The 17,275-nt window shown below is 37.8% G+C and overlaps 1 protein-coding gene across 1 annotated transcript; it reads right to left on the bottom strand.

The window, feature by feature from the left end:
• LOC116119015 (pectinesterase inhibitor 3-like) lies at positions 1–769 on the bottom strand. The gene has a single exon (XM_031404976.1). The coding sequence runs from the start codon at positions 741–743 to the stop codon at positions 132–134; it is 612 nt and encodes a 203-aa protein (XP_031260836.1). The 5' UTR covers positions 744–769; the 3' UTR covers positions 1–131.
• Between the last annotated feature and the right edge of the window lie 16,506 nt (positions 770–17,275).

The following is a 17,275-nucleotide window of genomic DNA, read 5'->3' on the forward strand; positions in this document are numbered from 1 at the left end:
TATTAAAAACAAATGTTGTGAAATAAAAAGGCTATAGCATCACACTTAATTCACTAATAATAATCAGTAAAATCATACATACAGCTTGTACTAAAACACTCAAACAAAGTATTAACTACATAATACAGTAATCACTGCCGTCCATCTTCCATCACGTTTATCCAGGACCTCTCACGACTCTCATGCAGACGATTAATCATATAAAGAGCATTACTAGTAACTCTAGCCACGTTGGTGATCTTCTTCTTCACATCACTCTTAACCTTTCCATCAACATCTTCAAACCCATCAAGACACGTGTCCTCGTTTGTCAAAGCCGCACTCACCCATGTCTCCACATTACTCATCTGCCAACTGAACTTATCCCGTCTCAAATGCTTCAGTTCATTCAATGTCTTGCTCAACTCCTCCACCGACTCATATATCTGCTCCACACAATCACCGAGTGCGTTGCGTTCTTTCTTGTTCGTGTTGTTGCCCTTGTTGATGGTGGACGAGACTTGTGTGAGGTACGCAGACACTTTGCTCGCGCGGGAAAGGCTGACTTTCACGGCCGCTTGGGCTAAGTCACGAGGGGTCTTGGCGGGTCCCTTGTAGGCGGAGAGTGTGCGAACGCAGATGGTGGGGTAGCTGGCGTGTGCGCACGATAAACGGACAAGATCATGTGGAGCATCGTGGTCGCCTGCAGTGGCGGAGCAGGAGAGCGAGAGACAGAGAAAGAGGAGTGCCTGAAGTTGAAGCATTGTGTTTAAGAGATCTGAGAAACCTACTGTAAAGAAGAGTGTGAGTGATAGAGCGGAGTGTTGGTTTTATAAGGAAGAGAAGGGCAAATTTTTTAAAAGGTAAATTAATTTGGATACAGTGATGCTAGGCTTACCGACTCAGCCACAGATTTTACATATCGACTTGAGTTAAATTTTCAGATTTGAGTTGTTGGGTAGTGAGTCGGTATATAAAAATCAGTATTTAGGTTGGTAAATATAGTATTATTCATTTGGATATTTGGGTTTATGTGTGTTATGTTTACAGGTTCGATCGTGGTTTAGGTGATATGGTAAGGGTACTGTTGGGAAGTGAAAAGATGATAAAAAGTTGTAGCAGTAAATGCAATGGAGAATGGAGATAATTGAATAACGGCGGGTGGGGGAAGTTAAGTCAATAATGGTGAGAGGTGAAGGAGTGACTAGGAAAATTTATTAGCTGTCATGCGTGGCTCCGTCCATCGCGTGTCCAGCGGCTGGACGCAAAATATGAGCAAATAAACGAGTAATATTACACATACAATATTTCTCATATAATATTATAAGACAAGATATGATCAATTAATTTAAAGTTAAAATTAAATTTTAATCTAATCACATTTTACCACATAATATTGTATGAAAAATGTTGTATGTGTAATATTATTCTAAATAAATTTATTAGGATAGGAGGGAAATGCTATGCTATTATTTACCCCCATCTTTATCGTCGCGTTAACCATCGTTATGTACGATGCCAACCTACGTTTATTATCCACATTGTGTTTGTGAAAAGTCTCAATTCTCGAATTAATGCTTCAATGAAATTAAGCCTAAAAAATAACCCTTCCCTTTCAAAGAGTGTTCTTTTTTAGGTCCTTCAACATGTTTTTATAGTTTTATAGTTTTCTTCATGTTAGGCCTGCAAACGAACCGAACACCCTCGTTCAAAACTTGTTCGATAAGCTCCAAGGAGTGTTCGAACTCAAACGAACACAGAATGACTGTTCGAGTTCGTTCGATTAGCAAAACGATATGTTCTGATCGTTCGATTAACTCGTAAATAACTATTCGAATAACTCGTTCATACTTGTTCGAATAACTCATTCGAATAAAAAATATACACAAACTTTCCAATTCATGCTCTGAAAAACAAATGTACACCCATTTAATTCAGCATTTGAAGAAAATGTAGCTCGAGCTGAAGATAACTAAAACTGAATTTTTCTGTAGTGAATGAATAAATGTACAAAAACATAATAATATGTTCTTTTATAGACAAATAAAAAACTCACCGTTTAGTCACTACTTTTAGACTTCAAAAATTATAGGTTATATATATATATATATTAATCATAAATATTTTAAATGTCTACATATATATTTTGTATCAACATCTATAAATTCACAGTGGTATGAAAGTCTATTGTAATATATGATCAATACATACATGTGATTAATTTGTTATATATATATAAGAAAACAAAAGCATCATAATACTTTATTATTGATTACCTTTAAAAAAAAATCATCCAAACTAAAACAAGCATAATATAAAAAAGGAAAAAAAATAAATATATAATAATGTATACCATGTTTTTCGAACATAAACGAACGAATAATAGAACAGATTGTTCACGAACGGATGGATCAGTCAGTCCAACGTATTATGTTTATAAACATAATCGAACGAACATCTTATGTTCGAACTCGAATCGAACGAACATCGAGCTGTTCACGAACAGCTCGGTTCATTTGCAGCCCTAATTCATGTTTTGAGCATGTGAAAGGGGTTTGAGAGGGAGGAAAAATAAATGACGTTAGATCTCCAAAACAAACAGTTGTGAATGTGAAAAAGTGTGACATTGATCACTGGGTCCCTGTTTCAATAAATAATTGAATGCTAAGTGAAGAAAGGCATTGGTCCCAGCTCCCCAAAGCATTAGTTTTTGATTCACTGATTCCTGAAACAGAGCATGTGCAATCTCAGTGTTACAGAATGCAGAGGCCACTGCATGTCCCACCACACAACTCGAAATTAGCATTCCAAAACAGGGGACACCCACTAAAGCGGCCCGATAATATTAGCTAAGATCCAGAGATTCGCATTTTTTCTTTTTTATTGAAAAAAAAAAAAGAAGGTAGGTAGTCTGTACTCTAATATTTCCAAAAAATAAGATTGTAGCCATAGAATTGATGATGAAGAATTTGTTCACCTAATTCAAAGGCTTTTGCAGAAATTTATATGCAAGAAAGAAAATCAACAAGAAACTGGTTAGAGTTTCAGCAGGAATAGCTACCCCTACCACTCGGTAAAGCTAAAGCTTATCTTAGAATCCTTGACAGAAGAGAGTTCTATTCATAAGTTTTATATAGCCTAGTCTGAAGGAGTCTTTGTGAGTTGTGGTGTCTTCATTTTGGTTTTGATTTGTTAATGCGTTGATGTTGTTGATATCTTTTGGGTTATACATAATAATAAAGAATATATTAGTGAGTTGAATTAAGAGTAAACGACTATGTCCCACCCAAGGTTTGACATAATGACAATTTCCCACCCAAAAAGTTTCAAAATACCAAGGCTTCGTTTAGTTGTCAATTGGGAATACTACTTTTAGTATTCCTAAAAAAGTTAAACAGTAAAATACCAAAAAATCAGAGTTTTTGAGAATACTACTCTCAATATTATTCAATTTTTTTTAAACCCCTTAAATTTGTTAATTTAGTTAAATACCCCTAAATATTTTTTTAAAAATTGCAAAAACACCACAGTAATCCACATTTACCAGATCCGGCCACCACCGCCGGAAAATGGCCGGAATCTGGTAGGATGGAGCACTACTGGCTGAATCTGGCCGGTAGTGCGCTGATCTAGCCTTTTCTGGCCAGATCCACAGTGGATCTGGCCGGTCATGCGCCGATACGGCGACTTCGGCCACCCTTCGATGGTGGTGGCGGCTGTCCGTATTTGAGGGTGGGTTGGGGGTGTTTTTGTTAACTTTTAATGTTTTATTATAGGGGGTATTTTGTAAAAAAACAAACATAGGGTTATTTTATTAATTTATAAATCCTACATCGTAATACCCGCCCAATTCAACTTTTTTTTAACTTTTTTCAAAAAACTTTTTCCAAAAACCCAAAATTTTGAAACAAACGAAGCCTTTGATTTTTGGGTATTTTACTGTTTAACTTTTTTGGGAATACTAAAAGTAGTATTCCCAATTGGCAACCAAACAAAGCCAGAGTTTTTGGGAATACTATTCTCAATATTATTCAACTATTTTTAAACCCCTTAAATTTGTTAATTTAGTTAAATACCCTTAAATATTTTTTTAAAAATTGCAAAAACACCCCAGTAATCCACATTTACCAGATCCGGCCACCACCGCCGGAAAATGGCCAGAATCTGGTAGGATGGCGCACTACCGACTGAATATGGTCGGTAGTGCGCCGATCTAGCCTTTTCCAGCCAGATCCACGGTGGATCTGGCCGGAAAAGGCCAAAGATCTGGCCGTTGACGGCCAGATCTTTGGCTGTAATAGTCTGTAACGACGACCAACAAACGGCCATCATTGACCCGTCAACGGCCAGATCTAGCCTTTGCCGGCCAGATCCACGGTGGATCTAGCTGGAAAAGGCCATATCGACGCACGACCGACAAGATCCAGCCAGTCATGCGCCGATACGGCGACTTCGGCCACCCTCCGGTGGTGGTGGCGGTTGTCCGTATTTGAGGGTGGATTGGGGGTGTTTTTGTTAACTTTTAATGTTTTATTATAGGGGGTATTTTGTAAAAAAACAAACATAGGGGGTATTTTATTAATTTATAAATCCTACATCGTAATACCCGCCCAATTCAACTTTTTTTTTTTAACTTTTTTCAGAAAACTTTTCCCAAAAACCCAAAATTTTGAAACAAACGTAGCCCAAATTACCACCGACGTCATGCTCGCTAGTAAGTTCCATTAAATACAGTAATTTTAACTTTAAAGACGGAAATGCTCGTAACAGTTTGACTGGAAAGTTTTTTATTAGTAGATGTCTTGTCAAGGCATCCAATTACCAATGTACCCTTTTTTCAATTGTGTAATTACTTAATACCCCCAACCATGTGTAAAGTTAAATTACTAATTTGTCCCTAATGTTAAAAATCAATCAGCAATCGCTGAGATTTTAAAATTTTGAAGCAGTTAATATTACCATTTTATCCTTGTGTTTGATGCAAAATAAACTCACATTTATATAATGGATTTTATCAATTAAAACCCAGCAAGAGTGCAGATTTGAAAATCACAATGCAATTCCTTGAATTGAAACCTAAAAAAACGAAATTAGGACCATATCATTATAATTCCATTCAATAACACAGCATAACATAAAGAAAATACTCCACACAACTCAATAAGAGAGACTTTAATTCTGGTGCTTCTTGTACTCCATACCCTTGATGATCTCAATAACTCTCAGAATTTTCACAAACTTATAATATATACAATAGACAAATAATTAACCAGCTTTACATAAAAAAATTTCCAACAAAAACAAGTCATTTTTTCACCTCTACCAAAACGAGTGCAGCTTGGAACAAATGATACAACTTAAATAACAATACATGTCTATTCTCTACAGCAATTTTGCATTGAGATTTACTGATGTACCATTTGATAAGCAAATTATACAGCCAAAAGGATCCTCATATTATATCAAATGCATGACCATATCAATATAATTCCATTCAATAACACATCGTAACATAAAGAAAGTACTCCACACAACTAGATCATATCATATCTAATCTACACTCCTAATCCCAACCCCAATCCCATCCAAAATGATGATATAGTCTGATACCAATTTGATACAAACCTCAATCTCCAAACAGTTCAACAACACAAGAAACAACAGACCAATAATCTCAATACGCAGAACCATAAAATGGAACATGCAAAGAAGTATTTGTATTAATTCACTCACTTGGATTCAATATCAGTAATGCAAAAGAAAAGAAATTAAAGGACTAAATAACAGATAGAGTTGCTAACAATTCTAGGAGTTAGCGGCCTCCCTCATGAATCCCTTTTACAAAAATATATTCTGCCCTTTTTGAGCAGACCCTCCCTATTTATATACATGTGAGATTTTCCCAAGGTAACCAACCCAACAATGACACGTGTTCTTATTCCTAACTAATTCTCTTGGCCTCTGGTCACGCTCTTCTCCTGTCTTCGAGTCATGCTCTTCACCCTTCTCCTCTGTCTCTGATAGCTTTTAGTAAGGGGTGGCCTATCAATACCCCCCCCCCTTGAAGTGCCACCTTGTCCCCAAGGTGGAATTGAGGGAATTGGTGGTCGATAACCTTGTAAGGCTCCCAAGTGGCTTCAAAGGGTGGAAGGTCTTTCCATTGGATTAGGACCTCCTTGGTCCCATCGAGTAAGGTTCGAGAAAAGAGCACTGTTTCGGGTTGCACTATCAGTTCCAGATCTTTAGTAAGAAAATGAGGCAATGGTTGAGTAGGCACAGCACTGTGTAGGCTCTTTTTGAGTTGAGAAACGTGGAAGACTGGGTGGATTCGTGCCGTAGATGGTAGTGCTAACTTGTAGGCCACTTGGCCAATTTTGGCTACCACCTCAAACAGGCCATAAAATCTTGGACTTAATTTCTCATTGACCTTTCTGGTCAAGGACCTAAATTTATAAGGCTGTAGCTTTAGGTAAACAAAATCCCCCACCTGAAATGTGATGTCCCGCCTGTGTGCATTAGCAGCCTGTTTCATATTACCTCGGGCCGCCGATAAATTACTTTTAAGGTCATTCAGGATGGCATTTCTCTACATCAGCTGCTTGTTAACATCTTCCACTGGGGAGGGGCTGTCAGTATACTTGAGAAGGATGGGTGGGTCACGACCATAGAGGGCTTTAAAAGGGGTCATCTTGGTGGAGCTGTGGTATGTTGTGTTGTACCAGAATTCAGCCCAAGGCAGCCATTTTTGTCCACTGTCCCGACTGTGAGCTACATAAACACCGAAGATACGTTTCAACACATCAGTTCACTACTTCGGTCTGTCCATCCGTCTGCGGAACTGAACTTAAGAGTGGTGCTGGCGGCCTTGAATAGCTCTTGCCAAAACCGACTCATAAACACTCTGTCCCGATCTAAAACTATTGACTGTGGGAACCCATGCAACTTAACGACCTCTTTCACAAAAATGTCAGCCACTTCCTTAGCATTAAAGGGATGGGACACCAAGATAAAATGTCCATATTTGGTTAGCTTATCAACGACCACCAGAATTGTGTCAAACCCTTTGGATCTCGGCAATCCTCCTATAAAGTCCATGGATATATCCTCAAAGATCTGGTTGGGAATAGGTAAGGGCTGGAGCAGACCACCAGGTCTCAAGGATGAATACTTGTGTGTTTGGCAAACAGTGCAAGCTTGTACATAATTCTGAACATCTCGTTTGATCCCTTCCCAATAAGCAATTTCTGCCACCTTCTTATAGGTCCAAAAGAACCCCGAATGACCGCCCCCAAGACTAGCATGAAACTCCTCTAGTAACTTAGGAATGAATTTGGAAAATTTGGGCAAAATTAACCTGTTTTTGTACAGCAGGCAGCCTCGGCGCAACTGATAATGAGGTCTGCAACCTGGGTCAAGAAGTAAGTCCTGGATGATGGTTTGCAACTTAGGATCAAGCTAGGATTCAGAGGTGAGGTCTTCGTAGTCTGAGAACTGTACCATGGTAATGGCCTGATAAACCAACTCCTCTTCCCTGCGAGATAATGCATCAGCCACCTTATTAGAATGCCCCGGATAGTACTGGATTTCAAAGGTAAATCCCATGAGTTTGGATAGCCATTTTTGCTGCTCTGGTGTCTTCATTTGCTGGTCCAGAAGAAATTGAAGGCTCTCCCAATAGATAGTGGCTCTACTTGTGTATCGCAAAAACTATGGCCATAAGCTCCTGCTCGTAAACTGATTTTTGCTTGGCCTGAGGAGAAAAAACCTTGCTCAGATATGCGATTGGCCGAGTTTGTTAGACCAACACTGCCTCAAGACCTTGCCCTGAGGCATCTGTCTGGATCTCAAAAGGAACAACAAATTTGGGAGTGGCTAGAACCGGGACAGTAACCATGGCCTTCTTCAGCTGTTCGAAGGCCTTCTGGGCATTTTCATTCCAACAAAAGGAGCCTGTTTTTAGAAGCTGAGTTAAGGGCTGGGCGATGGTGCCATACCCTTGTACGAATCTCCTATAGTAACCGGTGAGTCCTAAAAATCCCCTTAAGCTTTTCACACTAGTTGGAACTAGCCATGCCACCATTGCCTCGATCTTTTGAGGATCGGCCTCAACCCCTTTTTTCGACACTAAATGGCCCAAATACTCCAATTTCGCCTGACCAAAAAGACACTTCTTGCGATTAATAACCAGCTGATGTTCTTGCAGAATCTTAAAAGCTTGGTTAAGGTGAAGGATATGGGTGTTCAGGTCCGGACTGTAAATTAGGATGTCATCAAAGAAAACCAGGATGAATTTTCTGAGGAAGGGTTTGAAAATGGTATTCATAAGTGCTTAGAAGTGGATGGGGCGTTGGTAAGGTCGAAAGGCATAACTAAGAATTCGTAGTGGCCCTCATATGTCCTAAAGGCTGTTTTGGGTATGTCTTTATCATTGACTCTAATCTGGTGATACCACGACTTTAGGTCAAGTTTAGAAAAGGTGGTTGCTCCATTTAGTTCATCAAGCAACTCATCAATGATAGGGATGGGAAATTTGTCGGGTATGGTGATGGAATTCAGGGCTCTATAATCGACACAGAACCTCCAGCTACCGTCTTTTTTTTTAACCAATAACACGGGACTGGCGAAGGGGCTGGTGCTGGGTTGAATTATTCCCGCCACTAACATTTCTCCTACCAGCTTCTCAATCTCATTCTTCTGGTAATAAGGGTACCTATAGGGTCTAATGTTGGGAGGTTGAGATCCTTCCTTAAGTACTGTGGCATGATTTGTCTCCCTTTTTGGAGGGGTAGCCCGGATGGTTGATCAAACAAGACTGCAAACTTTTTCAACACACTAGCCACCCTGGGGTCCAACGGTTCCTCTCTCACTTCTGATTTATTTTCAATCAAACAGAACTCAACCAAATAACCCACGCCTGTTGTTTGTACCGACCTAAGCATGGCTTTGAGGGACACTACTGTCTTTACCAGAGAGGGGTCCCCTTGCAACATGATTCGTTTCCCTTCAACCTCGAACGCCATGGTCAGATTCCTCCAATTCGTACACACATCACCCAGGGAACTCAACCATGATACTTTTAGCACCACGTCAGCTCCACCCAAATCAAACGGAAAATAATCCTGTACGACCCTCACCCCCTGTATTTGCATGTTTACGCTTCTACAGATTCCTTCTCCCCTCACAGTAACTCCGTTACCCACCATTACTCCGAACGCCTTCCTTCCTTCCACTGGGATTCCCAATTTTTGCACCAATTCATGGGATATAAAGTTATGCGACGCTCCACTATCGACTAACACAATCACCGAGTCCTTTCCAATGTGACCACGAATTTTCAGTGTCTTATCTGAGGTGATACCCACTATGGAATTCATTGAAAGAGCTACGGGATTACCTTCCAAAACAGGTTCTTCTTTGGTGACTGGTGTGGGATCTCCATTGTCAGGTTCATCTTCCTCCCATGCAAGCAAAATCTGTAGGGCCTTACTTTTGCAATGATGATTCGGTCTGAACTTCTCATCGCACCTAAAACACAGTCCTCTCTCTCTTTTTGCCTGAATTTCAGCCTCTGTCAGTCGCCTGAAGTTATCCCCTCGAAACCTGGCTGCCGGAGATTTCGTTGACCTCTCTCTTCAGTCGAAACTACAACTGGGTGTGTGTTGCCCCAAATCGCGATTGAAAGAGTGGTGCGCCAGATTTGAATTTCTATTCAGATTTGTTCCCCACGCGGGTCTAAAAAATTTTTGGGTTTGGGGCTCTGGACTTGGGCTAACCCGAGAGTAACTCTCCCCCTTTAAGCCCTAACTTTTGCTAATTTTTCCCCGGGCCCTCTCCAAGACCCAATTCTTTTCCTCCACTCTATGGGCCAGATCAATTACCTCATTCAAGTTGTTGGGCTTACTCAGGCGCAACTCTGCCTTTATTTCCTCCTTCAGTCCATTGACGAAACTGCCCACCAACACTTCTTCTCCTACCTCTGTCAGTGGTGTTAAGTGAGCTTCAAATTGTTCCCTATACTCAGTCACGGTTCCCTCATGTTTTAATGCAATCAGGGCCTCACAGATAGATCCCTTAAATAATGGTCGAAATCGTTCAATCAATGCGGATTTGAAGTCTGTCCAATTCTTCACTGGCATCCGGGTGTCCATCCACTGGTACCAATTCAAGGCTCTACCCTTCATACAGACTGCAGCAGCCTCCATTTTCTCCTCCTCAGCATATCTGTTAATGGCAAAATATCTATCAGCCCTAAATGTCCATCCGTATGGGTCTTCTCCATTAAAGAAGGGTAAGTCCATCTTCTTAATCTTCTTATCTTTTTTGTCACTTTCCCCATCAGTTCTTTTGTCACTTTCTCCATCAGATTTTTCCCCTTCCGTCATCTTACTTTTCCCACTACTATGGCTAGCTTCTTTTTCATCCTTGATTCTCATCCACTCCCTGAGTTCCAAGAGGTAGTCTTTGAGATTACCCATGTCTTCCTTCAAACTCACCAGATCTCCTAGCACCGTTCCCATCTCCTTCTCCATTCCTTCCATTCTATTTTCCATTTTCGTTTGAACCATTCCCCAACAAACCTTGCTCTGATACCAATTTGATACAAACCTCAATCTCCAAACAGTTCAACAACACAAGAAACAACAGACCAATAATCTCAATACGCAGAATCAGAAAATGGAACAAGCAAAGAAGTATTTGTATTCATTCACTCACTTGGATTCAATTTCAGTAATGCAAAAGAAAAGAAAATAAAGGACTAAAACAGATAGAGTTGCTAACAATTCGAGGAGTTAGCGGCCTCCCTCGGGAATCCCTTTACAAAAAATATATATTATGCCCTTTTTGAGCAGACCCTCCCTATTTATATACATGTGAGATTTTCCCAAGGTAACCAACCCAACAATGACACGTGTTCTTATTCCTAACTAATTCTCCTGGCCTCTGGTCACGCTCTTCTCCTGTCTTCGAGTCATGCTCTTCACCCTTCTCCTTTACCTCTGATAGCTTTTAGTAAGGACTCGGCCAATCGCATATCTGAGCAAGGTTTTTTCTCCTCAGACCAAGCAAAAATCAGTTTACGAGCGGGAGCTTATGACCATATCTTTACCAACCTCAACGATGAACGACTTCAAAAGCCGTGAGTCAGTAGACCAACTGTCACTGGAAGCCACTAAAGAACTTGTCGTTTGCCGAAAAAACAAGTCCTTCGCCGAAAAAACTCTCTGATAACAACCCCAAACCCTTATCGTCAACACTGTAAGCGAACCCAAAACTCCAAAATTGCCAACCACAGGTCCACCCTGCAAATCTACCTCGTCATTAACACTGACCGGTTGCCGTAAACAATCACCGAAACGCAGTTGAAACCGTCAGCCAAAACCCAAAAGTTGCCTCGTCCAGAAATTGCAAAAGTCATCGTTTTTTTTTTTTTTTTTTTAGGTTTGTTTGGTAACAAAGGTTTAGTTTGGAAGAAAAAACCAAAAAAGAATAAATTTCTTTCTAAGTTCAACTACCTTGCACACGTGTCAACGCCTTAGCCCACCACTTCAATTTTAAATTTTAATTTTTTAATTAAAAATAAAATGATTATTCTGCTCTTATTTATAAATGACTTTTGGCCATCTTACCCTTCTTTATAACTAAATTTACTAACGGAAATATGTTGTTGATAGTAATTTGGTATTTTAAAACCTTTAGGGTGAAAAAGTGTCATTAAGGCAAACCTTGGGTGGGAATAGGGCTGTTTAACGAACCGAGCTGCTCGCGAGCCGGCTCGGCTCGGCTTGTTAATGGCTTGGTTCGTCTGATAACGAGCCGGCTCGACTCGGCTCGTTTTATAAAACGAGCCGAGTTCGAGCCATGCTAGGCTCGGCTCGTTAGGCTCGCGAGCCGAGCCTGGCTCGAAATACCAGGTTTTTTTTGAAAATTTCTAAACTATTGGGATTTAATGAAAATGATGCAATACAAGTTTTAAAAAATAACAAAATAACCCCGTTATTAAAATCCCCAATCGTAGAAATCCTTCACCAGTAGAACCCTTGCCATCAAAGTTTGAATCAAACTCCACCCAAAGACCCAAACTGACGATTTTGTTCATCTTCAGCCAAATATGTTTTGCATTTTCGTGGGATCTTGTTCATCTTTATCAGATCTTCGTTGACTTCGCGGGATCTTTGTCATCGTCGTCTGATCTTCGTTGGATCTTCATCGAAACTTCATCATCTTCGTCCGAGCTTCGTCGGATCTTCGTCATCTTCGTCCGAGCTTCGTCAGATCGTCATCATCTTCATCGGATCGTCATCATCTTTGTGGGATTTTCGTCGGACTTTAATCGGTGAGTAGGGGGTTTCTTCGTCGGATCTTCATCATCTTCGATGGTTGTTTGTTTGGGGTTTGTTTGTTAGAAGGTGTGTTGAGTTTATAAAGGTTTAAGTTACAGATGAAAGAATCAAATGGCCTCGTCATTCACCAAAAAAGCAAAAACAAGTTAAACTTGTTTGCTTTTTATCTGATTTGGCCACACGGCCCACACCACACCATTAAAATAAGTATGGGAGTTACTGTGAATCCTAACCAAGTTGAAGAATCATCATCGGCCATGGCAGACATATTCTTCGTCGGATCTTAAAAAAAAATGAATTAAAAGCTGGCAGACAATCAGACGCGCAGTTGCTGCCCATAATTTTTTTTTTTTTTAAAATTGAATTAAAAAAAAAAAAAAAACAGAATTATTTGGAGTTGGCTCACGAGCCGGCTCGAAATATGTTAAAACTATTATCGAGCCGAGCCAAGTCATATAATTTATGGCTCGGCTCGGCTCGTATTCGACTCGTTTAGTCTTTCTCTTTCACGAGCAGAGCTCGTTAAGCCTAAAACTCGGCTCGGCTCGATAACACCCCTAGGTGGGAAAGAGTCGTTTACTCTTTAATTAAAGGGTAGACCTGGTAATAGTTAGTTAGGACTTAGGTTCGTCATTACGTTTTGATTAGGGGCCAAAAACGAAGAGAATGTGTAAGGTTTGTTTGGTAACAAAGGTTTAGGTTCGAAGATTGAGAGCTTTAAGTTGTGATGGATGGGAACGGCATGGACAAGCTACAGCTTAGGTTTTGGAGATGGAGATGGGAATGGAGCCCAAGGCCCACGGGTCCTTCTTAAAATTACGGTGGGAATAGGGCGTCCTACATATAAATTTTTGGGCCCCTCTTTATTTCATTGACTACATCTAACCTGCCAATTTTATTGGCAGACGGGCCAGGACCCTTCATTACTTGCGGCCTTGTATGTCTTTCTCTTTCTCAATGGAAACTGGCCCAATTTTTTCAACTACTCCTGGAGCAACCATCTCCCCATATTCAGAAGCCTTTTTTTTTTTTTAGTTATTGTGGCCTGAAACTTTTCAGACTTCAACATGCTGTAAACATTATTAATTTACTGTGGAAAGATGCCCTGTATTTTCAGCACTGTTTAAATGATTCAGTAATAAATATTTTCATAATATTCAATTCAAGTAATAGCTAAATATATACATGCATATTTTTTTTTCCTAAATTATTAAAAATTGTTAATCCTTGGTTTAAGTTTTAATGTGAAACTTGAAGCATATTCTCCTGGGTTCAAGTTGTTGATGGCTAGAAGTAACCAAGTGGATGTGGTTTTATTTGATATTTAGAAGTAAGTTATCTTATCTGCAGTTGCAATCTCAAAACTGAGATATAAAGAAAGAGCATGCAAATTGCAATTAGGCTGCTTTTTTGAATATTCAAAGTTAAGTCAGCAGTCAGCCGTCATTCAGTGTATAAATATGTTTTCATATATAGGACCACCTTATACATGATAATTGATAAAGTCAGTTATAAATTAAGATTCTAAAGTTTATTTAAGTAAATTAAAGTATTAAACAAAGGCCATGGCTGCTGAGTACGACCTCACACCTGGATTCCAGCCACCATATATTTGTTGTGTATGAGCTGTGAGGTAGGGAGGAAGGCAACCCAATAATTGAAACAAATTGGAAGTAGAGCAATTCCTGCTTTTTCAAGAAAAATATATAAGAGTTAGCATATTAATTAGTGCAGCAGTGCATCATGCCAAAGTTAATTTCAACCTTATATAAATTTATGGCAAAATTATGTAATTGCAACCTTTGGGTATTATTGTTGTGATTCCGGAAAAAGATTTCTGGAAACCCATATAATTTAGTTCATAGTTTTCAACCTAAATCCAGCCTTATCAATATAAACATTTATACATTATGATGGCATTTACTAAAATATAATTATTTTTTTTGTTTTTTGTTTTTTATCATTAGAGTGTTCAGGTCGGTTTGCGTACACCTCAACTGATTCCCTACGACCCTGATACCGTAAACTGAGTAAGAGCTCTTTGCATTTTTTGGCTAATAAATTACACAATCAATTAATTTTTAAATTAAAATCTATACAGTATTAAAAAATATTAAATTGGAAATAAGTCAAAGACGTGAGGAATAAATTCGCCCTACAGTAAAAAACATATATATAATATATCATCTAAACATATTTGTTTCCAAAGGCACTAATATTGATTAAAATTAATGCTAATTAAGATATAAAATAAGTCAAGAATAATCTTCATATTATATGGTTGTTGTTACTCACAAAAGAATCTCTCTATCTTTAATTCCTATATCATAATCACTAAATAAACCAATACTTTCGCAGATGCTAGGTTTGTCTTTGTACATACCCTCCCTCCCACTTCAAATTAATTATTTTAGTAAACTAACCCATTATAAATTTATCCCTCCAGGGACTAATAAGGATAGTTATTAGGATTTTTATCTGATCGGTAATTTCAAGATCTTAAAGAATTAATTGAGATGTGCATAAATTTATGCGAATACCCTGATAGAAAAAAAAAAAAAAAAAGGGGACAACTGAAACTTGAAAACTGAATTGCAAATTTCGATATCGCTTTGTCCATGATATATTGGCATTGAGATTGGGAATATAATAAAACTTTTATATAGTGATACTATATATAGGAATAAACTCTTCATAGTCATAAAAAAATCTAGTCTTAATTTAGGATAGTAATAAATAAGAATAAACTCTACATTGTAATAAATTATAATTTTTCTAATTTTCGCCTTAAAAAAAGTTATCTCCACATAGTAATAATTATTTATATATTACAAAAAATATATATTATGTTACATTAAAGGTTTAAGATGAAATAAAATAATTATCTAAAGTTGTTTGGGATAATGATTTATGCTTTAGAGTTGTTATCACATATTTTAACTTGCGAGTATGTAATAACTCACTAGCATAGACACCTTCTTGTTAAAGCCAACTTTTTGTATTTCCGTACTATCATCCTTAGGATTATTTACTTTTTTTTTTTTCTTTTCTAATTACAACAATAATTTCTTTTTCAGTTAAAGCATACATGATTTGTTGCTCATTTGGATGATCGATGAAGAAATTAATATCCATTTGATTAGTGTAGTGAAGTTGTCGAATCTGATAACTCAATTTCGCAATGACTCTTTTATTCTCTTCATCCACCTTATTTGTAACTTGCAATTCATTGACATCGGGGGTCCTAATTTTATAGTGCTTAAAACCATTGACAATTGTTTGCGACTTCACATCAATTGACCATGCATCAACTATATTTACAGTTTCATCAATGACACTTATCTTTGCTAGTTTCAAGATACGATCTTCTATCTGTTTTAAAAGTAGACAATTGAAGCGCTAAATTGAAATCTTGATACTAATAAAATATGAATTGAAATCTTAATACTATATTACTAAAACATGACATAAAATAAGAAATAAAAACCAACAATGGGTTGGTTAAGTGGTAAAGGCTTGGGGCCAAAACTTTGCTCCCTCTGTAGTTTCAAGTTCGAATCATAAGAACGATTGCTAATATTGTTGGCCACGAACTGCGGGGCTTGTCTTGTTTTGAAAGTCTTGTTTGGGGACAGGAGACTAGTCGAGGTGCACGTAAGCTGGCCCGAACACCACTAGTAATAAAAAAAAAAAAAGAAATCAAAACAATAATTTTAATTTTTGTAACTACAATTCTATTAAATTATAATCTCCTTATAATAATAAAATTAGTTAATCTATCATTACCATTCTATAGAAGTTTTACTGTATATATAATGATTATAGGAAAAAGAAGAAGAAGATGTGATTATATAACAAATATTTGTTTCGAAAAACACAAACAGTTGACAATATTGGCCATAAAATATTGTAAATCGTGGGATTTGTCTTTTGGGTGTTTCATCAACCATCTGGATTGTTATAGGACACATTTTTTTTATTTTTATGATTAAGAGAGCCACGAAGCTGTTATCTTTGATTCATCAACATATATTATGATATTAGCTCTTTTAATTNTGATATCACCAAAATATAAAAACAAAAAAGCATAGCGTGAATGAAGTTGAGACTTGAGATGAGAACCTATTGGTATTATGTGTCCTTAAGGATCGAGCAAAACAAGCATTTCCAACCATTCAAATACTTTTTCATCAGTATCAAAGCTAATAACACTGAAATATGATTTATACGGAATAAAGGTCAAGATTCTGAAGTCTAAATTCATACGTATAGCAAGCAAAGATGTCGGAAACCTAATAAATGAACATTGACTGGCTTCTTTTTTCTTTAAAAAAAAAAGTAAAAAAAAAAAAAAGGCTTCTTGTCATGGTAGCCGTACCTTGATGAGACATCATCTTCAACCATGTCTTCAGAAACTTGTAAAGGGATAGAAGCATCAGGATCCTCTTCATTAAGAAACTCTGCCGGAAAAAAAAGAGAAATACACCACTCATGTTGATGAGGGAATGCCAACAAATTACTTGGAATATGAAAATTGGGATAAGTTTTGGGAAGAGTAGTATTATTGTAATCAAATCTCACAAATAGGGTGAGAAAATAACATTTTATACATGAAAATAAGCTGAGGTGAGATGGCTTGACATAGGAAAAGGGCAAAACAGCATGGATAAAAAAAAAATTCATTCAATTCCACAGAAATTTAAAATGAAAATCAATACTTCCAAAGCTTTTGAATTCACATTATTATGAAGACAAATTTGTCCAAGACAGTTTTGTTAGATGAAAAGAAGAGTACAGTGCCAAAACTGAACATTACAATTTGTCTATTTCTTAAGAAACTAATAGCTGAAGAAGATGACCAAGACAGACCCAACTTTAGTTAGTAAAAGTTATCTGATGAAAAATAGCTGACTTCAAATAGAGTGCCATACTTGGGTTCTTAAAAGACACTAATT

This window comes from Pistacia vera, unplaced genomic scaffold, assembly GCF_008641045.1.
Source record: "Pistacia vera cultivar Batoury unplaced genomic scaffold, PisVer_v2 Contig869, whole genome shotgun sequence".
In the NCBI taxonomy this organism is placed as follows: domain Eukaryota; kingdom Viridiplantae; phylum Streptophyta; class Magnoliopsida; order Sapindales; family Anacardiaceae; genus Pistacia; species Pistacia vera.

What these genes read in the sequence shown, in the direction of transcription:
- LOC116119015 (XM_031404976.1), bottom strand. Translation starts at nt 743, where the DNA reads ATGCTTCAACTTCAGGCACTCCTCTTTCTCTGTCTCTCGCTCTCCTGC.